Raw genomic sequence first — 24,740 nt, 5'->3', positions numbered from 1 at the left:
GTGCATTTGAATCGTACGTGTTCTTATTTTGAAGTCTTGAATAGTGATACTTTAAAATAAAATTGTTTTGATTTCAATATTTAGTGACCATTTAAAATGTTCAATAAATTAAATATGTTTATAATTTTTAAAATAAAGAGAAAGATCAAAATCAAGAGAATTAAAATCTATTGTATGTTTATTACAAACACAGACTGCAGCCCCTAGTTGGCAACCTAATTTGCATGCGACCGAAACAGGTAAGTAAGTACCTAACTACTTACTGTGCAGTCCCGGCGACCGGTCGCTGCGACTTCCCGGCTCCGCGGAGACTAAGTCGCAGGAACAAATTGCAAACTGTTTAGATCCCCTTATAAAAATAAAAAGTAGTACAGTGCCTGCACGAAAGTGAAGTTGATATAAGTTAGACATTATAATATTAATATCTGTGACTAAGTTGTACTCGATGATGATGATGATGGACGATGTACAGAAGATTTTAATACCTATTTAAATTTCATAAAAATTTCTATTGCGCATCCCGGAAGTGTCTAATGCTCGAGTCTACTTATTTAAATATTAATAACTGTGCCACTTATTTGCCCGGTGTTTTAACTTATTGCTTAACTCTAAACACAGGAACTAGTTAGCTCCAGCGGTAAGTATATTAGGTACCTATATTCTTTGAATAGCTCGGTAAGCCCATTGAAATCTCAAGCTAACGCTGCTTAGAGTATCAACTTATAATGTAAATAATATTAGCATATACGTATAAATTCTTCCTTACTAGGTAGGTACATATATGTACTCAGTCACTATATTTAAGCATTATTGTATAATCTATAGTTTTAATTTTAGACATTTCAAAGTAATATCTGTGGTATAATATTAGTTAAAATTTATATCGTATTGATATTTTCTGAATTGATTTGAGCATTGGATTTAATAGATATTTTGTCAATTTCACCTGAGTGTGATTCAAAATAAACATAATATATAATCACGTCTATATCCCTTGTGGGCTAGAGAGAGCCAACAGTCTTGAAAATACTAATAGGCCACGTTCAGCTGCTTGGCTTAAAGAGAGAAGTGACAGGTTGCTAGCCCATCGCCTAAAAGAGGAATCCCAAATTAATCAATCCAAAGAGATGGAGTGGGTCTATTCTTTATTCTATTGGTGCCACGCCACACGGCGTTTAAAATAAATTACATTGAAATATTATCTATCTATACATAAGATTATAATAAAACAGTAAAAATATTTTGTCTGTACATTTAGTATTTTTGACTGAAATGAACAGAGGGACACTTAGAATGAATAATAGAAAGCAAAGAATTTTACCAATAATACCAATAGCTTTGTTTTAACTTAGAAAAACATTTAAAGTTTGTTTCATCAAAATCGGTTCACTAAAAAAATTGTCATTTGAATTAACTCAAGGCACGAGTTTGCCTGCAAATAAGTTACGAAATTAAAAATTCAGTCATTAATCATTGTACGACAGCATTATACCTAATAACATCTAAACTAATATTATAAAGCTGAAGAGTTTGTTTTTGAATCTCAGGAACCACTGGTTCGTATTGAAAAATTCTTTTTGCGTTGAATAGACCATTTATCGAGGAAGGATTTAGGCTATATAACATCACGCTGCAACTATAAGGAGCAAAGAAATAATGGAATATGTGAAAAAACGGGAAAAATTATTCATCCTTGAGGGCTTCAATGATGCCCAAAACAACTATTCCACGCGGACGAAGTTGCGGGCAGAGCTGGTATATAATAAATAATATGTGGTTCCTTATCTATTAGTTATCTATGAGGTTTGAGAGTGCACTAAAACTACTAAAAGACAATTTCGCGGAATAGATATACCTAACCTGGATTTTTGCTTTTACTTAAATTATAAAGCTTAATCCGCTCAGGACTGTTGGCTCTGTCTACCCCGCAAGGGATATAGACGTGATTATATGTATGTATGTATATATAAAGCTTAATTTGGTATGCCATTACCTATTTAACTTTGTAATTTATACATTTTCCATTTCATTTGTTATGCTAACTACGCGGGTCAATGCATGATTAATTAGTACCTATGTTTATTTTTGTGGGTTGTTTGTGGTAAACTTCAAATTTTCCCCTTGTAAAAAGTTAATTTTTATTCGTTAAAGAAATTTTCACAACATGTTTGGACAATGGAAAATTAAAAATATAGTCACGTCTAAACCCTTTACAGGGTAGACTTTCAACTATTTTGTTCCAAAGAATCCTACGTTATTCTAAAAAGTCAATTCTTGCTACCCATTTTCACCATACAGGTTTTGTCTTAAATTCATTCGCGGTTTCTATGGTTACGACTGTTAGGCTCTGGAATTCACTTCGGGAGTCCATTAGGACATCTCCAAGCCGTTCTAGTTTCGAATAGCACATACAGGTTTCGTGTAAGTCACAAAGGTCTTTAGTACAAATACAGGTTTCTCGTAAGTTACGAAGGTCTGTAGTAAAGGTATTTCTCGACTTTCGGTAATCCCTGCGCCTATTTATTTATGTGTATTGATTATTTATTATAATTTTTTGTATGTTTCCATAGGTAAATATAGATTAATGCATTTATATAGTTTGATCCCATCTAAAGTTTTCCGTCAGACCCAGTCTGGTATATAATGCTTCTAGCCAGTGTATACATGTGCTATACATTTGTATTTTGTACAATACAGTTTAAATAAATAAATAGACAGAGCCCTGAAAAGGCTGAAAGGCCATATTATAAGATTTAAGTTATATAAAACAAATATCATTTCTTTTGTGCACACAGCCGTGTGGTTCCCGGCACCATTACAAAAAAGAATAGGACCACTCCATCTCTTTCCCATGGATGTCGTAAAAGGCGACTAAGGGATAGGCTTACAAACTTGGGATTCTTTTTTAGGCGATGGGCTAGCAACCTGTCACTAGTTGAATCTCAATTCTATCGTTAAGCCAAATAGCTGAACGTGGCCATTCAGTCTTTTCAAGACTGTTGGCTCTGTCTACCCCGCAAGGGATATAGACGTGACGGTATGTATGTATGTATGTATGTATCATTTCTTTTTAAACTTTCCCATGTTAAGATCATTTGATCAACCAATTTTTATGAGAGGGTTTTTTTACTTTTTGCCTTTACTGCTTTTATGCAACTACTCAATAAAAAGGAATAGGTCCACTCCATCGCGTTCTCATGGATGTCGTAAAACGGCTTGAATCTTAATTCTATCATTAAGCCAAACAGCTGAACCGGTCTATCAGTCTTTTCAAGACTGCTGGCTCTGTATATCCCGCAAGGTATATGGACGGGGTTATATGTATGTATGTATGGAACTACTCAGTAATAATACTAAGAGAAGGAGAATAATCTCCTCCTGTAAAATTTTAGAAGTTACATACATACATATGGTCACGTCTATATCCCTAGCGGGGTAGACAGAGCCAACAGTCTTGAAAAGACTCTCTGAGTTAAGATTCAAATAGTGACAGGTTGCTAGCCCATCGCCTAAAAAAGAATCCTAAGTTTGTAAGCCTATCCCTTAGTCGCCTTTTACGACATCCACGGGAAAGAGATGGAGTGGTCCATTATTTTTTGTATTGGTGTCGGGAACCACACGGCATTAATACAAAAAATAAAGAGAAGTTAGAAGTTAACAAGTAAAAATTCAAAATGTGTACTTACCATAGAAAGATATCTATCTATAGGTAACTACTATATTTATACCTTACATGAAATAACAAATCCACATACAATTACGTCTATATCCCTTGCGGTATAGGCAGAGTCAGCAGTCTTGAATAGCTACTTTTATATTAAAGTGTATAGGTGCAGATATAAGACAGTGCCAGTTACTTTTACAGTTAATATTGATCGTATATAGGTACCTAGACAAACATTGTATGATCATTGATCAGACATCTTTCCCGGAGATGTAAGCAAAAACTATTTGACTAGGTTCTTAAACACTATTTGCTTCTTGGCTCGATCCTTGGTAAGTGCCTATTTTGGTTTATCCAAATAGATCTCATTTATATCTACTATTCAGATGAGCATCGTTGAATTAGTACTTTTTTATACAAGTGTCGTACTTTGTGGCAAGGTTACCTACCTTCAGGAGAAACATAAGCTTCGAACTTATTATTATCAATTTATCATCATGTCAGCCGTAGGACGTTTACTTTGGAACGAAGGCCTCCCCCAATGACTTCCACCTCGCTCTGTTGGAGACGGCTTACTGCATATGTATAGAGGTATACTTTACATTCTTATGTAATGTGTTTAGCTAAATAAACGCATTTATACATATTCATATAAGCCTTTCTCTTAACTTTTCTTCTACTGAGAAGATATTCGAAATAATCTGTAGGTATGTTCCCTTATTTTTTTTCTTTTGTATTATCTTCATTATCTGTTTTGTTTTACAGGTTTCAATTATTGGTAACAATTATGGCTTTAAAAGGTATAAAAGTTATTGAAATGATGGGGTTAGCTCCTGGCCCTTTTTGTGGATCTATCTTAGCTGATTTTGGGGCAATGGTTACTGTTATTCAGAAAGTAAGTATAGCTCAGTGGCGGATTTACCAGCAGGCTGAATAGTCTGAAGCCTAGGGCGGCGGATTTGAGGGGGCGGCAAATTCAGCCCCAAAAAATTTTTGTTTCTTACAGAAATTAAAAAAAAAAACCTACCTTAATGTTAGTTGGTTTCATTGCTTCATTGATCAAAGTAGGGTACCTATTGGACGTTTGTCAATCTGCTAATACTTTTCGGCGGCATTGAGTTCGGGACATTCGAATTTGAACAGCCTACTGGCGGCAAATATGTTAATCCGCCACTGGTACAGCTATAATAAATACTTATTTAAAATATCAAACTGAACTTGTACCTATAACTAAAGATTGTAAAAAGATAAATGTTTGAACTATTTAATAAATATGACGTATTATTTACATTGCAGATGCAACCAAGTCCATTTGATGTTATGTCAAATGGAAAACGAATGATTTCCATTGACCTAAAGCGCGAAGAAGGGATTACTATAGTAAAGAACATGTGTTCAAAATCAGATGTATTTTTAGATACATTTCGACCAGGCGTTTTAGAAAAAATAGGACTGGGACCGAATGAACTTTTAATGGCAAATCCTCGTTTAATATACGCAAGGTTGACTGGTTATGGCCAGAACGGCTATTTAAAGGATAAAGCAGGACATGACATAAACTACGTTGCCATGTCCGGAATATTGTCATTATTACGAAGTCGAGATCGCGTGCCGTCACCACCAATAAATCTCCTTGCTGATTTCGCAGGTGGTAGTGTATTGTGTACTCTAGGTATTGTGTTAGCCCTATTTGAAAGAACGATATCGGGAAAAGGACAGATTATTGATGCGAACATGACTGAAGGCGTAGCATATATTGCATCATGGCTATTTAGATCAAGAAATCTACCGATATGGTCGGGAGAACCAGGCACAAACGTTCTAGATGGTGGCGTGCCATTTTACAAGACATATCGAACTAAAGATAATAAATTTATGGCTGTCGGAGCTCTAGAGCCACAATTTTATTCCGAGTTTTTAAAAGGTTTAAAACTCTCAGAAGATGAATACGGGCAAAGTGACTTGGAAAAATGTTCAAAAAAGTTTGAGGAACTATTTTTACAAAAAACTCAAGATGAATGGTGCTGCATATTTGATCAATTGGATGCTTGTGTAACACCGGTACTGGAATTTGATAGCGTAGATCGTCAAAAATACTATGCACAAAGAAATTTTTTTAACAGAAACTCTAATAATTGCATCGTACCTGACCCAGTACCAAAATTTTCAAAGACACCTGGAAAATCGGTGGGGACAAAACCTTTACCAAAGCCAGGTCAAGATACAGTAGATATTTTGAGGGAATTGGGTTATGACAAAATGTATATAAATGAATTAATAAAGAAAGGTTTAGTTTATAGTAGTAAAAAATGTAACTTATAAAATCAGCAGGTATCTAGTTATATACATCAATAATACTGTTATATTGTCATATTCTATATGTATATTATTTTTATTTATTTTACATACATACAATATTATAAAGGGAAAATATTTGTAATTTAATTTGTAATAATAAACCTCAACAAGTAAAATAATTGGACTGAATTTGAAAGATTTAGACATAGGCTGGGAAATTCTCATGGGAACGGGAATATAATTTAACAAGTGGAACTGCGGTTTACAACTAGTAAATAAATAATCTGTGAAGTATAATGAAGTTTCAAGGTTTGTTGTATGTAGAAAGTAACAATTTAGTTTCAATAAAATCAGTTTTAAGATTTGTATAAAGATCATTATTTAAGAATAAGTTTTCATTTATATCTATACTATTTATTATTGTTGATAGAACTTTTATATCAAACCTGATATGATTTTCTCCTAATTTATGGTCATTAAATCGTAAATTTATATTTTCCAATTGTTTTACTCTTTTCTTGCTAATATAAGATAAAAAAGTCATAAAAGACCCTATATCCATACCAAATACAGATTTAAGAATAAGTTCACATTGTGAATAATATTCAGGTTCACCTTTGAATTCTTCAATTTCCTTCTCCACAGAAATCAAGCATTTTTGCAATGCTTTCCATACAAGTTCAATGTTACAAGCATTGATCCAATTATGATTGATAGAAATAGTGTCCAATAAGTTGAAAACTTGATGAAACCAACCAGATGGAACAAATATAGCATCACCTGGTTCTTGTATAATTTCTAAGTATTTTGCAGTTTTTTCTTTATCAGTATGCACAAGTAATGGCAAATTTCCCAAAGAATCCTTCAGATTTTCTTCCTCCCCTGGTGGGAACAAAATCCACTTTTTTCTTCCTACAACATTTACTGACCAACTGAATGAATTATAGACATCTGCATGCAAAGGTGTCCTGAAAAAAAAAGATGAATAAAATCAATGTTGTTGTTACATATATGTATGTAATTTTAATACCTATATAAAAATATAGTGGGTATGATTCTGTTTTATAACATTATATATAGGACATATTGCGGAATATAAAACAAAAGCAGACCGCAGGTCACAAAGCAACTATGGTGGAGGTTCCGGGAACTGGGACTTGCACTAGCGCAAGCTTCCAAGCTGATTCTGGTAGTGAATGAAAACATATATGTGTGCCAGCTGCATCTCTTTATGTGCTGACTGTATCAAGAGACGCAGCTGACTGACAAGGGAGAGGCATAAATACTTCATGAATAAATTATTTTTCTTTAGGCTAGCAACTTGTTACAGAACTGTCCCTGCTGTTAATTTGCCTTCTTTTGGTTAAGCTAGACCTTAACTACAAGAAAATGGATAGTATATTTATAGACTTTGAATACTACATACCAAGATTCTTGAGGTCCTATATATACAAACATGAAATCATCCTGATTATGATCAACTGCAAATTCATTTAACCAGTCGGACGCAAAAGTGAATGGTACCTCATAAAAGTAATCATTTCGTCGTAATTTTCGAAGATGCCAATCTTTTAGATACAATAATTTTTCTTTTGAGATACTTTTTAAATATTCCATATAAGTTGCAACTTTCATGTCAGTTTTTGTATGAGCATTAAAATTTATTTTATTACAATCTGCTATAGGTGCTTCCAAGTCACCGTATTCTTGTATAAAATAATCGTATGAAATTGTACCATTTTTAATCCATTTACTGTTGCATTCCCAGTTTAAGCTGACATTTTTAATAATGCATGGAACATTTTTGAGCATATAATTAGTGAAAAAAAAATCATAGGTGATTTTATCATAATCAACATTATCAATCGAAAAGTAGTTAAAGTAATTGTAACTAGGATAATTTTTGTCTTCCAAGCTTATTTCAATTTCATGCATTTTGAAATTGTCCGTGTATTTACACTATTCACATTCAATTTGCTATGTTTATTTATATTAAGTGTATGTAATGTACCGCTTAACGCTTCTTATTATGTAAAACACAAAGGTACCTAGCAAATAATTTTGATTGTAATTGCCACAGATTTAAAAATATTACATTAAATTGCATATTTCTGTACACTATAAAGATATTATAAAAAAAAGTTTATCTTTTATTTATTATGTAATCACTGCATGCAACGTAATTAATTACATAACAAAATACGAATTTATTTCTTTATAAGAGTTTCGACCTACGTATGTACAAATTATAAATAAATAAGTCAATTATTTTTATTGATGTTTTTGATTCTGCGAAACAAACATTCTAATATTTTGACTTTGACATTTGGTCATTTGCTATTTTGCTAATAATTAAAAGACGAGCCATCTATTAACAAGAAAACTTGATTAAAACAAACACAGAGAGTGGCATGCCGTCCCACAATTCATGCTATTCAAAGTTGGTAACATTGGAGTTGAGAGTTGTCAATTTGTTTTATTTGACATCTGTGCTGTTGTGTGTGTGTATGTTGTCAACTGTTGTCATTATGTGATGGCGGTGCTTGGGGATCTCCGCTATTTTATTCACAAATCTTACGACAACAGTTTTTCGTGTTGTTTTCTATAAACTTTTAATGTTATTTTTATGATAATATTTTTAAATCATTATTTGACATGTATTAATGTGTGTATCGCTTAGATCAATCTTTGTTTTTCGGTAACATTTTCTTGGCGCTAACATTATTGTTAATCGCATGTAAATTTTTGTACTTATTGGAACCTTATAAGTCATAAATGTCTGGACTTGGTTCTTAAATATATCTATATCTATTTTACTTTTTTAAACATTTTCAAACAATATTGTTTATTGTTTTATTATAAACCTCTTTCGATTGTGATTGTGCGGCAACATGAATGATGTCCGTGATAAAGTGGTGGCCGGCTCCTCATCGTGGGAAACAAATACAACACACAGTGATTCTTCACCGGAACTCCAATCTTCACCTAGCGGCAGTGGCGAGACTCCTCAAACACCTGGAGCTCCCGCCCCGCTCGCCCCTCATCTCGCCGCAGACTTGCACCCAGATTTGTTGCAACAGGGCTGGAGAAAATATTGGTCAAAACGGGAAAATAGACCTTATTTTTGGAACAAATTATCGGGTGAATCTATGTGGGAATTGCCTGCTGTTAAAAGGGATTTTGATCCGATCACAGATCCTTTGGGTATATGTCACACAGGTCCACCTAACCCTGGTAATATGACTCCAGGTGCCACCAAACGACGTCCTTCAGAAGATAACGGTCCACCTCCAAAAAAATTTGTTTTGGCTGGTCCTTGGGACATTGAAGTACCAACAAATGTGGTGATTTATGAACGTCCACCCACTATCTGCCCACACCCACATCCAGAAATAGAAGGATTCAGATTTACCTTAGCAAATAAGTTAAGACAGTGTTACCAAGAATTGTGTCACACAAGAGAAAGCATTGATGCTCCTAAGGACTCATTTAATCGTTGGTTGATGGAACGTAAAGTCAATGATCAAGGTGGCTCTGACCCCTTGCTTCCGAGTCACTGCTTTCCAGAAATATCTAGATCAATGTATGAAGAAATCATGAATGATATTCCTATCAAACTAACTCACCCTAAGTTTACGGGAGATGCCCGTAAACAACTATCTCGTTATGCTGAGGCTGCCAAGAAGATGATTGAATCTAGAAATGCTTCCCCAGAAAGTCGAAAAGTTGTTAAGTGGAATGCAGAAGATACATTTCAATGGTTGAGAAGAACTGTTGGAGCTACATATGATGACTTTCAGGACAGACTGGCTCATCTCAGGGTTAGTATTTAAAAAGAATCCCAAGTTTATTAGCCTTTTCCTTGATTGACTTTTACAATCTGCAAAGGAAGAGCAGTAGCTGGCACACAATTTGTTTTTTATCCACTACCATACATACCAGCATGGAAGCATGTCACATCTTTAAACCATGGTCTTTGATCTGGTGACTAATGGTAGAGCCTATTTGGTAAGGTATACAGATGTGGTATATAATGATTTATGGAATAATAAATAGATTTATTTGTTTCAGAGACAATGTCAACCACATCTATCAGAAACAGTAAAAGTTTCCGTAGAGGGGATATGTTTGAAGATTTACCATTTGTCAGCTGAGTATGCTCGAAAAATAAGAGAAAAGCACAGTACTCTTCTTAAAGAAAATGGGATTCAGGTTATTGTTTTTACTATTTTCCAACAACACAACACAGTTTTTAATAACCACAAAAGTAGAAAAAGGATGCAAGGTGATGTAGATACAACTTATAATTAAATCTACTAAAGACAAAGTACACTACATAAGTATTCGAGTTATCAAAAAAATCTAAAAGTTATTTTTAATATTAGGAACTTCAAGCTCCCCTGCAGCAGGCGGCGCTGCGCAAGGTGTGGTGCTACCCTGTACAGTTCGCGGTGCCTTCGCCGCGGCCGCCGCTCGTGGAACATTTCCTCGACCGTGACCAGGCTCTCCTGCGATATTTGGGGGAGACCCAAATTCTTAATGCTACTTATTTACAAAAGTTGGTATGTAACTTATTACGTTATAGAAAAGTCATACATGTTGAGGTACATACATATTCTGTAAGGTTAATGATCCCGCTAATTGTCACATTAATTTAGGACAGAATTATAAAACTTGATATTCATTAGGATTATTGAACAGACATCCAAGTTACTTCTTACTGTTACTGTTAGTCACACATTTAACTTTTTTTAATACATTAGTTCTCTTAAAGTTAACTTTTTGTTGTTACTCAAGCAATGTGGTGAAATTTACCCTTTAATTCTTTAAATTTGTAGTCATATTTAATGCGTTTATTGTTGAAATGTGTTTTAGTGCCGTGTGGGCACCAATACAAAAAAGAATAGGACCACTCCATCTCTTTCCCATGGATGTCGTAAAAGGCGACTAAGGGATAGGCTTACAAACTTGGGATTCTTTTTTAGGCGATGGGCTAGCAAGCTTAATGATAGAATTCAGATTCAAATAGTGACACTATTTGAATCTGAATTCTATCATTAAGCCAAATAGCTGAATGTGGCCATTCAGTCTTTTCAAGACTGTTGGCTCTGTCTACCCCGCAAGGGATATAGACGTGACCATATGTATGTATGTATGTGTTTTAATCCTTAAGACGCGACTATATGATGCAGTTTATAATACAAGCATTATTTTTTTATTATACACACACATACATATTATCACGTCTTTATCCCTTGTGGGGTAGACAACGCCAACAGTCTCCGCTGTTCCAAAGGTGTTATGCCTGGGGAACCGCGGCTCGGACGATGTTGACTCGGAGGTTGTATTTATGATCCAATCCGTGAAATCTTTGTAATCGCGATTAGGATTCCTCGCTGCTATTGGCTGAGCGCGTCAATTTATTTGCGATGTCGATGTGATGTCGCCACATATCTGAAAAATATATTTTAATCTTGATCTTGTTCTTTTTCAGGAATGCCTTTACCGATACAGTTGTTTTGACGACAAAAAGTTCGAGCAGTTTTTGTCGCGCGTATGGTGCCTGTTGCGGCGGTAAGTCAAGGCTCATTATTTGTAATAAATACAAAAATGTATTTACTCAATATCACTATTCGCCTAATAGTTACTTTATTTGTTAGTCCCAGTTGTGTTCTTTCTTTCGTCTACGATCTCGATGTTGAAGAAAGTTCGAAGTGACTCTCGTCTGAGCTCCACTCCTCTCCACGCAAAGACTCTACAAAAGGCTCGCGAAAGGCGCTGATCAGTCCTACGGATAAAGTGAGCCATCAAAAACATCCTGTAAAAAAACCCAAGTCGAGCAGCTCAGTCTTTCACCGTAAAAAGTTGTGAGATCCATGTAATACCAAGTCGGTTAATCTATTTAGTTTCTACTTAAAAGATCTTCTGTTTTAAGTTTTTACATAAGTTATTATCATGTCAATATTAAAAATATTTTACGCGCTCGCGCTCTCGTCTCCAAAACAAGCTATAAATGTATTATCTTTCAGGCTTCTTTTTCATCCACAACGAAATTATAGGAGGGTCGAAAATAGCCTGAATTGCTTCGAGAAAAGGATGGTATGGCCGTGCCGCTTTTTTTGCTCGACTTGGCGGGGGCACTGCCGTGCTCCCAGATCTCTAAGCTTGCCAACAATATTAATTTACGCCTAACAATTCATCCATATTACATAATATTATTATATTAAAATATATAAAATTCTCGTGTTACAATGTTCGTTCTCGTACTCCTCCGAAACGATTCTCATGAAATTTTGTGAGCATATTGAGTAGGTCTAAGAATCGGCCAACATCTATTTTTCATACCCCTTAGTGATAAGGGTTGCCCAACCTTAACATTTTTTTTAACTAGAAATTACTTATAAATTATTTATATGGCAAAACAACGTTTGCCGGGACAGCTTGTATTAAAATATGTTTTTTGTTACGAATAAACTAAAATATCAACCCTACTGGACCGATGTTGCTGATTTTTAGACAGAGACAAGACCTTCAGGATTAAACATACGTTTATTTTGTTTTTTTTTGGAAATTCACACGCGGTCTAGCGCTAAAGCTATAGTTCTGCTGCTTCTTAAACACTTGTACTTTCAAAGCAGTAATTGATTTACATAAAGTTGTGTTGACGTTTCGTATAGGTAGTTCCCGACCCTTCAGTAAAGGACCACTCCACCTTTTCCCATGGATATCGATGAGATTAAGGAAATATCAAAAAATTTAACTATTGTCGAAACACACATTGTAAAAGCCGATTAGATTCTTCTTTGAGGCGATAGGCTAGAAACCTGTCACGAATCACGATGCATAAACTGCATCCTTTCAGCCTTTTCGAGACTTAGCTTTTCTACTCCCTTAGACATAAACCATTCGGCCACTTTCGAAACCAGATTCTAAATAAGAATTTTTTTCCGACATAATATATGTTTGTGTTGACGTCATTGTGTAATGCCTTGTATCCAATTTTCTATATACTTACCTAAATTTATATATATCTAATATAATTATATCTAGGTACGCGGCGTGGGTGGGCGCGGGAGGCGAGGCGCACCTGACGCAGATGTCGCTGCCTGTGCCGGTGCTGGAGTGCCTGCACCGCTGCTTCGGAGTCACGTTCGAGTGCTTCGCGAGCCCGCTCGACTGCTACTTCAGACAGTACTGCTCGGCGTTCGCGGACACTGACTCTTATTTTGGTTCGCGAGGGTAAGAGTGATTTCATTTGGAGTTTGTTTTTTGTGAAAAATATAGCCTGGGGACGCCGAAGACCGTGCAAGATGGAGAGAGATAGGTTTGAAAGCACACCCGGGCTGAGGCTTTTTCGCTTCATCCACATTCAAAACTTTTCCTATGCAACAAAGTATAGTGATGCAGTATTTTGTACGTTCCCTTTGATCAACTATATGTATATACTAGATTTAGATATAAACAATATACCTACAATTTTGACGGCCTCGGTGGCGCAGCGGTAGTACGCTTGTCTGTGACACCGGCGGTCCCGGGTTCGAATCCCGGCCAGGCCATGATGAGAAACGAACTTTTTCTTATTGGCCTGGGTCTTGGATGTTTATCTATATAAGTATTTATTATAAAATATAGTATCGTTGAGTTAGTATCTCGTAACACAAGTCTCGAACTTCCTTCGAGGCTAACTCAATCTGTGTAATTTGTCTCGTATATATATTATATATAATGTAATTTATTGAAATAATGACGTTCAAGGATAGCTCATTTTTATTAGTTCCTACTACTGTCATTCATATTTATGTTTTACTTTTGTCCATTCGAAATGAGGATTAATATTTGAGGACTGTGTGCCTGATTATTATAAGTTTATAATGATCCATTTACGACCGGACGGACGAATTTGTTCAATTTGGACATATTATGGCGGGATTGTGGATCTACATATAGGTAGTACGTCGATGGTTTCCCTAATATATAATAATAAAATAAAAAATATATAAAAACGAAATGTTTGTTCTCCAGGCCGTTTTTGGAGCTGCGCCCGGTGTCGGGGTCGATGGTGGCGCACCCGCCGTACTGCGAGGAGCTGCTGGAGGCGGCGCTGCGGCACATGGAGCGGCTGCTGTCGGAGTCGGCCGAGCCGCTCAGCTTCGTGGTGGTGCTGCCCGAGTGGCCCGACCGCGCCACGCACGCGCTGCACAAGCTGCAGGCCAGCCACTTCAAGCGGAAACAGGTTAGGACGTCATACATTTCAAAAAATCCTTCTCATTTTTGTGTGTCCCGGTTGCATTCCACAACAAACAGACTAAATAAAACATATTGCACAGTGGAAGGAAAACTTTTGCAGTTAAATTTTTATTATCATTTTCAGGTAGTGATACCGGCTTTTGAACATGAATACAGACACGGGTTCCAGCATGTACATCCTAAGTGAGTTATTCATTGATTTGATAATTATTATTATTTATTTTCTTTAACTAATATTAGTTTTTTTGTCAAATGTGTGGAATACAGTCAATAAATATTTTTCCTCGGACTTGTGGATTTGGGCCTCTTATTCCCACTATTCGCACCGCCTCTTGCGGATGGGGAACGTGATAAACAAAGTTAGAAAAACTTTCGCTAGAATAGAAATAGAAAATTCGAAAGAATCGTTAACGAATTAATGGAACTTCCAGGAACGAGGTGTACTTCCGCTGGGGCGGCGGCACGGTGGTGGTGTGGCTACAGAACGCGGCGGGCTTCGCGCGCTGGGGGCCCACGGACGAGCGCGTGGAGGCGCTGCTGGACGCGTGGCGGCCGCGCGCGCGCCCGCCCACGCCGCCCGCGCCCGACGCCGCGCCCGCGCCGCCCGCCGCGCCGCCCGCCGCGCCGCCCGCCGCGCCCGACAAGCGGTAGGGTTAAACAAATACCTTGGCGATCTTCATTAATAGCCCCCTTGCTTCAAAAACTATTTTAATGTCATCTGAGCTATTTAATGAGCCTTTTGAAGTAGTAGGGGAGACCGAGCAAAAATTTGGCACATTACTCGAGCGCGTCAAAAAATCATAAGGGGAGAAACCTTATACCCTGTAAACTAAAAATACCATAAAAATATATACAGGCACGCGCATTAAGAGTACTCGACAAAATTTAATAAAGTTTTGTACATGTAGAACATTGACATGAATGTTTCAATAATCTAATAATTTGAACGTAAAATTTTTTATATACTGTATGACTGTAAAACAATATTAACCGACAATTTACAAAATACCTTTCATTTGAACAGTGGAGCAATACAGTTGCGTTTACATTTTCTACTCGACGACAGCTTCTAGCATCATTTCTCGCTTTTTTCTCACTCCCTTGCACCATCCTCATACTTCCTCAGAATGAGGACCAAAACCATAGACCAAGTTTCAATATTGTATCACTACATATAATAAAGCAAAGTCCCCCTCCGCGTCTCTCTGTTCGCATTAAATTCAAAAAGTACTGGACGAACTTTCATACAGTTTTCAACAACAGGTAAATCTTTTTCTAAGGAAGATTATAGTACATTTAGTAGTAAAATACGTTATGCATTTAATCAAGTATCTATATATTGTCTTAGAAATGAGAACTGGTCCAAAATTACAAACATTTCGTTTTAGAACCCAATCTTCGTAATCGCAAATACGTAATGACGCTTTAGTAATTGCAAATTTAGCATCTCGGACTCCCCTTCTATAATTAGTGTGGGCGAAACGTTTTTTGCATTGTCCATCGTCTTCGCCTATGTACTTACGTCCACATGTCCAAGAATATAATACAAAGTTCGGCAATATCTCAAAGAAAAATGCCCGTTGTTGCTGAGAATTTGTGAATTAAGTGGAGTACGTATACACATTAAATATCCTGGTCCATTAATGTTTTGTGTCTATACTAAATGTGGGCTAGTGGTAAACTTTAATTATAAATCGACATGATCTAACCAGCTCGAGTTCCATTTATACCCCGAGCAGGAATTCCCGACGAACGTTATTGTATTTCTGACAGATGGTCACTATGTGTGCACTATGAACTGAATGTATATAGTTTTAGGAATCTTTTAGTTATCTACTTATTTTTGTAAGTTCTTTTACGAGTTCTGTTGTATAGTTCTATAAAGATTTATTTGATTGTTCATCATTATATTTTATAAATAAAAAACTGACGTTTTTATTTTACCAGTGCAGTTATTGGAGATCTTCTAGCTTGTGAGTGTATATGGATAGAATGTGATGTAGGTAAGTGAGATGTCGAAACGCGACGCGAGTTAACCTATTTATTCAGCTTTTAAACAATCTCGAGTGAAGTATTTATATCAAGATTTTAGATTTTTATACCTCATCAAAAAATATTCATCAGGCTGATCAACTTTATATAAGACTCTTCCATTTCTGAGTGACTGACAGACAACGCACAGCCCAAACCGCTGGGTCTCCTAGAAAACTGAAATTTGGTATGTAACATGTCATATTTCAAAGCCTTTTTAGGTTCACTTAAAGAGGGTTTTGTAAAATTTCAGGAAACGGGATTCTCCGTTTTACGTGTGTTTTAATGCAGGCATACTCCATCAAGTGTTCCAGTTTCCAAAATCATACACAGATTACCTAGGTCTATATACTTCTTATCTTACAAGCGTACAGGGGGAAATTTTTCAGAAGTATTTCGAACCTTTGGATTGTATTGATCTTACGGATTGTTCACCCGTAATTTCAGAATGTTACCTGTTGCGCAGTGCACAGGCACGGATTGGCTTACCCCGAATGGAGGATACACAGTCCTCCACCTCATTTGCTTACCAGCAGCGTGTCGCAACTACTCATCAAGTGTTGCATAAATTCCTCAATAAATACTTAACAGCTACCTAGGTATATAAATAAAAAAAAGTTTCATTCAAATCCGTCTAGTAGTTATGCGGAGATTCGTTTGTTTTAATCTCCCTTATTATGTTTTTATATGTGAATATATAAAAAATAATAATAAAAAAAACGTTTATTTTCTCTTCACAAATAAATACATAAGGAAGGAAGCGCTATAGATAACTTAACTAAGTTCTGAAGTCAGAGACTTGAACGAACTTGTACACTTTGTGAAGAGACTAGTCCCTGAAATAGGTCTCCTAAGAAACCTGTCCTACAGGTGACTAGGCCCCTCCCTTGGAGTACTTGTTGTAGTCACTGGTGCTTGAATATGTATCGTTTACGGATACACTTATGAATTTGTATGAACGTATATATATACATCATATACATGTATAAATATACGTATCTATACATCCACATATACACATAACTACATACTCGTAGCATTTATTATCTATACTTTTATCTTATGTTAACTATTATTAAATAATATAAGTATTGTATGATTAGGTACTAATATGGATTTGATTGAGTAGGTACTAACATATTTAGGCTGTTTAATTTGTATTGTATGTGTGGTTGTGAGAAGGATGTGTTGTTTATGTGTACGAAAGTGGTTTTTTATTTGGAGGAAGATTTAGTGGTGAGGAATTGCATTGGTGGTTGTGCTAAATAATTTGTTCAAGTAGCTTTTCTGTGTCTGTATAATTTAATGTTTTTAGGTAGGTTATAATTGTTTTTTTACAGCTATATTTGTGTAGTGGGTATATATTTAAATGTTTGTTTATTTTGTTGTAAATGTACGGTCCAAGGTAAAAGAAGAAAGAAGTTGCAGTAGCTGTGTTGAGAGGGGGTATTACGCAAACTGTTCTGTTCCGTCGCCTGTCTATGAATTTATTTGGGTCATATTGGATGTAAGAGTGTTGTGTAAGGGTGATGCGTAATATATATGATTGTCTGACTGTGAGTACGTCCCAATGTTTATATAGTTCATCAGTTGGGTGACGAAAGGGGAGGCTCGCTGCTACCTTAAGAATGCATCTTTGGGCTCTTTCGACTTCTAGAAGGTGTGTTTTGGCTACTCCCCCCCATGTGGTAATACAGTAGTTGATGAGCGATTGGCATAGGGCGTTGTACACCATCAGTATCACTTTACGGTCGGATATATGTCTAATAGTTTTAAATATATAGACTAGTTTGCGCAGTCTAGTTGTTAGGGTTTCCGTATGTTGTTTAAACGATAGGGTTTGGTCTATAATGACTCCTAGGTATTTTAAGTGTTCAACTTTTTCTAATTGGGGGCATGTACAATTTTGGAACATTTGGTTACAATCGTGAGCGGTTAAGGTGAAGGTTGGTGGCGGTTGTAGATTAGTTTTGAATGAGAATGTAACGTATTTGGTTTTGCTTGTGTTAAGAGTCAGTCGGTTGCTAGTAAGCCAGTTGTTTGCTAAGTGAAGTCCATTTTGGGCTATGTCGAACGTTTCGTCCCAATTATTTCCTTTAAAGAAGAGTGCAGTGTCATCTGCAAAGGCAAAAATTCTACCACTGTCAAGTTGGATTCGGCACAAACTATCAATATAGACCAGGAAGAGGGTAGGAGAGATGCAGCTGCCCTGTGGTACACCACATGTTACTTCTGACTCTTCACTGGTCCAGTTTCCTATTCTGGTTCTTTGTTTTCTGCGGGTCAAGAAGTCCCGGAACAGTGAAAGGGTAATTCCCCTAATTCCTATTCTTTCTAGTTTGCCTAGTAAGCGTGGTATGGGGACAGTGTCGAATGCCTTCTTTAGATCGAGGAATATTACAAGACATTTCTCTTTATTATCTAGGGAGGAGATGATGGCATTGGTTAATTCCTGAACTGCGTCACTAGTTGACCTACCGGCTCGGAATCCATACTGGAATGGGGATAGTAGTTTATTGGATTCTAAAAATTGGATCAGGCGGTTATTCATTATCCGTTCCAGGATTTTTGATAAAGCTGGGAGTATTGAGATGGGTCTATAATTATCGACTCTGCTCTTTTCGCCGCTTTTGTAGATAGGTTTTATGAGAGCTGTCTTGAAGGCTGAGGGGAAAATGCCATGCGTAACTGATAGGTTGCATATGTGTGTGATTGGTTTAACCAGTAGAACAGCGTATCGCTTAATTATCCAACTTGGGATTTGGTCTAAACCAACCGCACTTTTTTCTTTTAGCCCTATGATGAGCTGTAGGACCTCTTCCTCCAAGACGGGAGCCATCATTAAGCTATGGGCTGGGGAAGGTGTGGGATGTCTGGTTTGGTGAGATATGTCTTGTTCCCGGCACACTAGAGGGCTTTGGTCTGACAGTTGTTGTCCAATTGTAGCAAAAAATGAGTTTATATTATTGATACTATCCTTGGGGCAGTTTTCATTCAGTAGATTTTGTGAGTGGTCTTGGGAACGATTAATACCATTAATGTCCTTAATAACTTGCCAGAGATGTTTTGAGTTTTTTTTGGCATTGTCTATTTGCGATTTTTCGTAGGTTCTTTTGACTTTTTTTAATATGAGCGTACAGAAGTTTCTGTAGCGCTTATAGGTTAGCGTAATCACGTCATTACCGGGGTCTTTTTTGTGTTTTTTGTGCAGGTTGTCTCTATTTTTAATGCAACGTAAAAGGCCTTTGGTTATCCAAGGTTTTTGAATTACCTTCCTTTTTGGAGTCTTAGCTTGTTTGGTGCAGTTATTAATAACGGTAAACACTGATTCTATAAAGATGTCAGTAGCTGTATTAGGGTCGTCACTGGCCAAGACGGGGTCAAATACGAGTTGTTGCATTTTTGAATCGAGATCGATGAGGTCAATTTTATGTTTATTTGTGTTGGTAATTGGGAGGGATTGTTTTAGGTTTAAGCTCAGAGCAACAGTATAATGGTCAGTTAATGTCGAGGCAACAACGAGGCATGTGGCGTCAAGTTTAGATTTCACTATCATATGGTCATAGCATGTGAGGCCATGGGTAGGCAAAAAGTGACAAGAAAGCATTGCGTGTGAGGACAGCATATTTAAGTATTCATATTGTCGCTTAGTGTGATTGTTTGGAACTATGTCTATATTTATATCTCCACAGAGGATAATATTCTTAAAACTTTTTAATTTTGAGAGAATTGTATCTAATGAGGTTAGAAAATGTGAAATATCCCTTTGTGCCGGTGGTCGATATATACCTAGGATGCATGTTGAGTTGCTTAGCTTGATTATGAGGCAGTTAGCATCAGCTATATTTGGTTCCTCTATAGTAACATTTAAGTTTTTATTGTAGTATATGACCACACCTTCGTTTTGAGTATAATTACGTGTAGTAGAAGCATGTTTGTAATTATCGAGGTCAAATATATGTTTGTTGGAAGGGAGCCAACATTCTGACAAGACAATTATGTCCCATGGGGTTTCAGTCTGTTGTAAAAGTGGAATAAACCCAGTTATGTTGTGATTAAGACTACGTATATTTTGTGATATGATATTTAAAGTTTGGTTATTGCTAAATAAATTATTTTTGATACTATTCGTGCTGCATTCTACCACCTTTGCTATTTGTAGGGAGTCCAAATCCAGGGCAACTGTTTGAATATTTTCCATTATTTGATACACTAGGTAATTGATAATATTTGTGTTATAGCTGTCACGAAACAATATTATATTCAAAATATACAGAAATTTGTTTTATACTGTTTTATCAGAGCGACCATGCATAAAGCCTATTGCGATATGTTAATACATTTTAACTTATTGACCACTCGGAACATCACGTTAGTAACTTCTTGCCTAATGCTAGTAAAAGGTACATAATATGTAGAGCGCCATATTGAATGAGCTTTATACTCTGGTAATAAAGCTTAATTTAGAGGCAGTCGAGATTCAGATAGTGGCAAGTTGAACGTAGGCTTTTTAAGCATGTATCGATATTGATAGCTATCGATGATTTTTATATATCAACAGAAAATGCTTATAAGGCTGAACTATTTTTGCTAAGGTGCTATTTCCAAAGTATTTTTATGATAAGCTTTTTTCAAAAAGATTTATCGGATGTGTAATGTTGCCAGCTACACAACAAAAATCTGTCTAGTGATCCCGGCAATAACCTTATACAAAAAGAAAATGAAACTCTTGTTTGAGACGAAAAATTTATTATTCTACTAACAATATAATGTAAAAGGCATGGCGGATAGTAACCAGAAGTTTTGTTTATAATGATGAATGGTTATTATCCCCAATGTGTACAGGTGACGCCTTGAACTATAGGCGGACTATTCAAAGTGACTTATTCTATCCACATTAATATATTCTATCACGATATCTTATTAAAGTCATCTTAGTGAAACCCAGAGCAGACACAAAGAATTGCCGCAGTAATCTAATCTTAAAGATCTCTGTTAAAAAAAATAAGTATTGGCTTTGAATGAGATCAATATTTTTCCAATGAGGTACTAAAGTTAGATTCCTTTATAATGTGCATTCTTTAATTGGTTGTTAATAACGAATCATAAAATGGAACAAATCACATTTTTTTTTAATTAAGTAGTAGCAGAATCTTAAAAGTAATATTTGATTAAATTTACAAATGTTAAATATGTAGAAGCAAAAAAGAAGGTGCTAACTTATATAAAAGCCACCAGTGAAAAAAAAAAAAACAAATTGCTTCGATACAGAAACTGTTTACATCACTTCTTGTTGCTATTTCATAACTTTGTCGCAATTAAAGATTTGTCAGAACTCTCATATTGTAGCAGATGGTGAGTCAATAAGTAATGTAATTTTCAAAAGCAAAAAACATATACTTTCTCCTTATATTAAATTCTTACACCAAATAAAATTTATAGTTGTGTACACTATAAAACTAACACTAGAACAGTGAATCCACTATTTTCTAGCACTATAAGATAATTAACTGGTATACCTACTTTAAAAGTATGTATTGTTGTACACAATTAATTTTGTACTTGAATATGACATTGCATAAATCCTAACTTTTAATGAACTTATAAGTAGTGATTAGTAGGTACTTAGATCAAAGACACCATCATTATTTCAAAGGATAACTGTAAAACTAAAAATACTTGTTAAAAATCTTTAGAAAAAAATTAAAAATATAAAAGCTTTTTCTTTTAAACTTATTGCAATAGTTGCTACGTAAAATATTTTTTTAAAGTGCATTTAATAATTTAATAATCCACATTTTTTAAAAACATAAGTTGTGGATGTAGTTTATTAATACATACGTAAATAAAAAAACACATACAAATAATTGCTTCAAATATGTTTGACTGCTAAATATCAAATTCTTGAAGCAGACACATTTCTAATTCAAATGTAAAGTGAAGTAAATTGTATGTACTTAGTCTAGATCAAGCAAAAGGATTATTAAATATCCAGTTAGACAAGACCAAAATAATAATTGAAACTTTGGTTAGTAATGAGGATGTTAAAACCATTATCGAAAATAAAATTATTGAAACAGTTAAACTTATGATATTATTTTTGTTCAGTTATATTCTTCATCTTCATCCATGGCAAAGTCGACACCAGAGTCAACTGCACACACAGGGCTGTAAATAAAAAATATTAACGATTACAAGTACCTACTACACTACAAGTCAAAAGGAAGCACTTAACGACACTTGAAATGTTTTGCAATGATTTCAGTTTATTAACTATGACTTATTGTCATGGGCAGTCGTCTAGCTAGGTATAAATGTCAGTAGAGGATCTTCAGCCCCAAAGCAACTGAATTTATGACTCACCTCATAGCTCTACAAGTGAAGAATACAATGCGTTTTAGCTTTCTGTTGTAAAAGAAATAGTTAAAAGCCCACAAGCAGCCTGGTTCTCCAAAAGGATCACTGGCTAAGTCTGGGTTGTAACTGTAAATGCGGCACTCTGAGAGGACCACTTCCTTGTCTATGGCTGACCACAGAGCAGGTCGCAGCTGTCGCCAACGCATCCCCCCTACTGCAGAAAGAGCTGCATCCACTGCCCCCTGTACCCAACTCAGGGATGGTTCTGCACTGAATTCACTGCTCTGTAAAATATGTTTGTATTATTTTTCAATCTGATTAAATATAAAGTCTATGTAACAGAAATATTTGTATTTATTGTGTGTGGAGTTTCTCCACACAATAAATTAAGAAGTAGGTAGTCTCTGGGAAGGGGGCATGTGTTTATCTATGTATTACTTGGTGTAGACTTTTCTCATGGATATTGTTGTTTAACACAAATCCTACCTAAACAGTCTTTTTCCTGGACGAAAGGTATAAGATACTTATGTTCTTCTCAGTACTCCTAAAGGCTTAGGTGTGCTTTGCATAACTTAAGTATGAATAAAGTATTTATTAAACATAAATGCGAAAGTTTGTGAGGATGTCAGTATGGATGTTTGTTACTCTTTCACGCAAAAACTACTGAACTGATTACAATGAAATTTGGTATGTAGGTAGCTGAAGACTCAGAATAACATATATGCTACTTTTTATCCCGGAGTTCCCGTGGGATTGATAGGGTTTCCATGCAGATGAAGTCGCATGCAGCCTCTAGTTAAACATAATAAAAACCAGCTAAACCACATAACACAATATAATTTTATATTAATATTATTTGTTTATAACATATATTTACCTTTGCCATTGAAAAATCATAATCTGGAAAGGCAGCATTCAGTGTTGCAATCAGATAGAACAATGTCTTCCGAGAGATTGTATCACACAACACGCCATCTTCATCACCAGAAAGGCTTCGACTGAAATTTTAAAAGGAAATTATTTATAGTATAAAAAGTTCTATGATGTCTTTTTATAAATGTTGATAAGGAGTATATATGACTTTTTTCACTCACTTTTTCCCTATCATTAACTTTCTCCATTTTTTAATTCAATGGATTGATTAAATTTCCACCACACTAAATAGATACTATTTACTAACAGACAGTTAAGTATATTAATACTTGCAATATGAGTTCATACTCATGCATGCATATCTAAATCCCCACTTACATTTTTAGGGCAGTTCTGACCATTTCAGTCTCACTTTCACAGCAAACTGGTTTATATTCATAGGTTCTTCTATGGTATCTCTAAAATCAATAAATTTATAACAATGTTATTTTTTACCTATATGGGATACCCTCTGGTGGTGAAAGGGCCTGGAGATTATGAGTAGTTTCTCCATCAGCCGTAAACTTCTTGTAGAAAGCTTTTTCAGAACCTGCCATCTTGCAGCTGTAGCTCTCTACACGGCCCTGCACTGCACTGTCGCCGTTTAGGATCGACAGCGCTCGGCTAAGAGCCTCCAAGTGTCCACTCTCCAAGAGTTTCATCCTGCCTAAATGTATCCGGCGACTTTTAACCACACAAACTTCTTGATATAAACGGTATTCTTATCGTGCAGCACCGTGCACTACTTCTGTACATAGCAGAGGGGTGTATGAATATTCCTTTTCTTTTTGAGTGTAGAAGTTTCACACTCGGAATAAGATTCGTCTTCTGTTCTTCCGCTGTGATGGAATGCGGGTACATCACAAATAAAGGAAAAATTTGATTTTCAAATCGGTATTACCGTGAAGCAAATTATTTATAGCTTGTTATTGGCTTCTGCAAGGAGAGCGCGTCACTTCACTTGTTGTCCCACAAAATTGTTATACGTAACACTTTCGTAAATATTACAAATCAAAATCCATAGAAGACATCGTCACAAATGTAATCAAACAAAGGAACATTAATTTAATATCACTTTACAATGGAAACTACTTTTTAAAAAGCAGCAATTCTAAAAAATCACAACAAAAATCAAAGATGCTTGGATATTGGGCTTGTATGGATTGACAAACAAAGAGAAACTAATCCATAGAGAAAATTCTAATCAGACTTAATTTATTCAGACCACAGA

The 24,740-nt window shown here is 35.7% G+C and overlaps 4 protein-coding genes across 5 annotated transcripts; 2 read left to right on the top strand and 2 right to left on the bottom strand.

Annotated features, from left to right (window-relative positions):
• Positions 1-264: 264 nt before the first annotated feature.
• On the top strand, positions 265-6,459 carry LOC106128995 (alpha-methylacyl-CoA racemase). Of its 2 annotated transcripts, none has more exons than XM_013327408.2 (3): positions 265-637; positions 4,430-4,559; positions 4,961-6,459. In XM_013327408.2, exons 2-3 carry the CDS (start codon positions 4,452-4,454, stop codon positions 5,984-5,986), a joined length of 1,134 nt encoding a protein of 377 aa, XP_013182862.2. In that variant the 5' UTR covers positions 265-637; positions 4,430-4,451; the 3' UTR covers positions 5,987-6,459. The 2 variants fall into 2 exon arrangements, with proteins under 2 accessions (XP_013182862.2, XP_060809695.1); XM_060953712.1 differs by lacking the exon at positions 265-637 and adding an exon at positions 654-3,996.
• LOC106128996 (2-oxoglutarate and iron-dependent oxygenase JMJD4) lies at positions 5,676-8,189 on the bottom strand. Its single transcript, XM_013327411.2, has 2 exons — positions 7,389-8,189; positions 5,676-6,930 (listed from the first exon to the last, which is right to left on the bottom strand). Exons 1-2 carry the CDS (start codon positions 7,895-7,897, stop codon positions 6,267-6,269), a joined length of 1,173 nt encoding a protein of 390 aa, XP_013182865.1. The 5' UTR covers positions 7,898-8,189; the 3' UTR covers positions 5,676-6,266.
• Positions 8,190-8,239: 50 nt separating this feature from the next.
• Positions 8,240-16,133, top strand: LOC106143635 (mRNA (2'-O-methyladenosine-N(6)-)-methyltransferase). The gene is made up of 8 exons (XM_013345765.2): positions 8,240-9,783; positions 10,034-10,174; positions 10,348-10,524; positions 11,457-11,536; positions 13,013-13,201; positions 13,985-14,195; positions 14,334-14,392; positions 14,641-16,133. The coding sequence occupies exons 1-8, from the start codon at positions 8,854-8,856 to the stop codon at positions 14,858-14,860; spliced, it is 2,007 nt and encodes a 668-aa protein (XP_013201219.2). The 5' UTR covers positions 8,240-8,853; the 3' UTR covers positions 14,861-16,133.
• A 4,842-nt stretch (positions 16,134-20,975) lies between these two features.
• Positions 20,976-24,703, bottom strand: LOC106143631 (repressor of RNA polymerase III transcription MAF1 homolog). Its single transcript, XM_013345760.2, has 4 exons — positions 23,966-24,703; positions 23,475-23,595; positions 22,604-22,881; positions 20,976-22,408 (listed from the first exon to the last, which is right to left on the bottom strand). Exons 1-4 carry the CDS (start codon positions 24,169-24,171, stop codon positions 22,345-22,347), a joined length of 669 nt encoding a protein of 222 aa, XP_013201214.1. The 5' UTR covers positions 24,172-24,703; the 3' UTR covers positions 20,976-22,344.
• Positions 24,704-24,740: the final 37 nt, after the last annotated feature.

This window comes from Amyelois transitella, chromosome 2, assembly GCF_032362555.1.
Source record: "Amyelois transitella isolate CPQ chromosome 2, ilAmyTran1.1, whole genome shotgun sequence".
In the NCBI taxonomy this organism is placed as follows: Eukaryota; Metazoa; Arthropoda; class Insecta; order Lepidoptera; family Pyralidae; genus Amyelois; species Amyelois transitella.
Note: the sequence above shows the minus strand (reverse complement) of the source record. Positions and strands in the feature narration are given on the sequence as shown.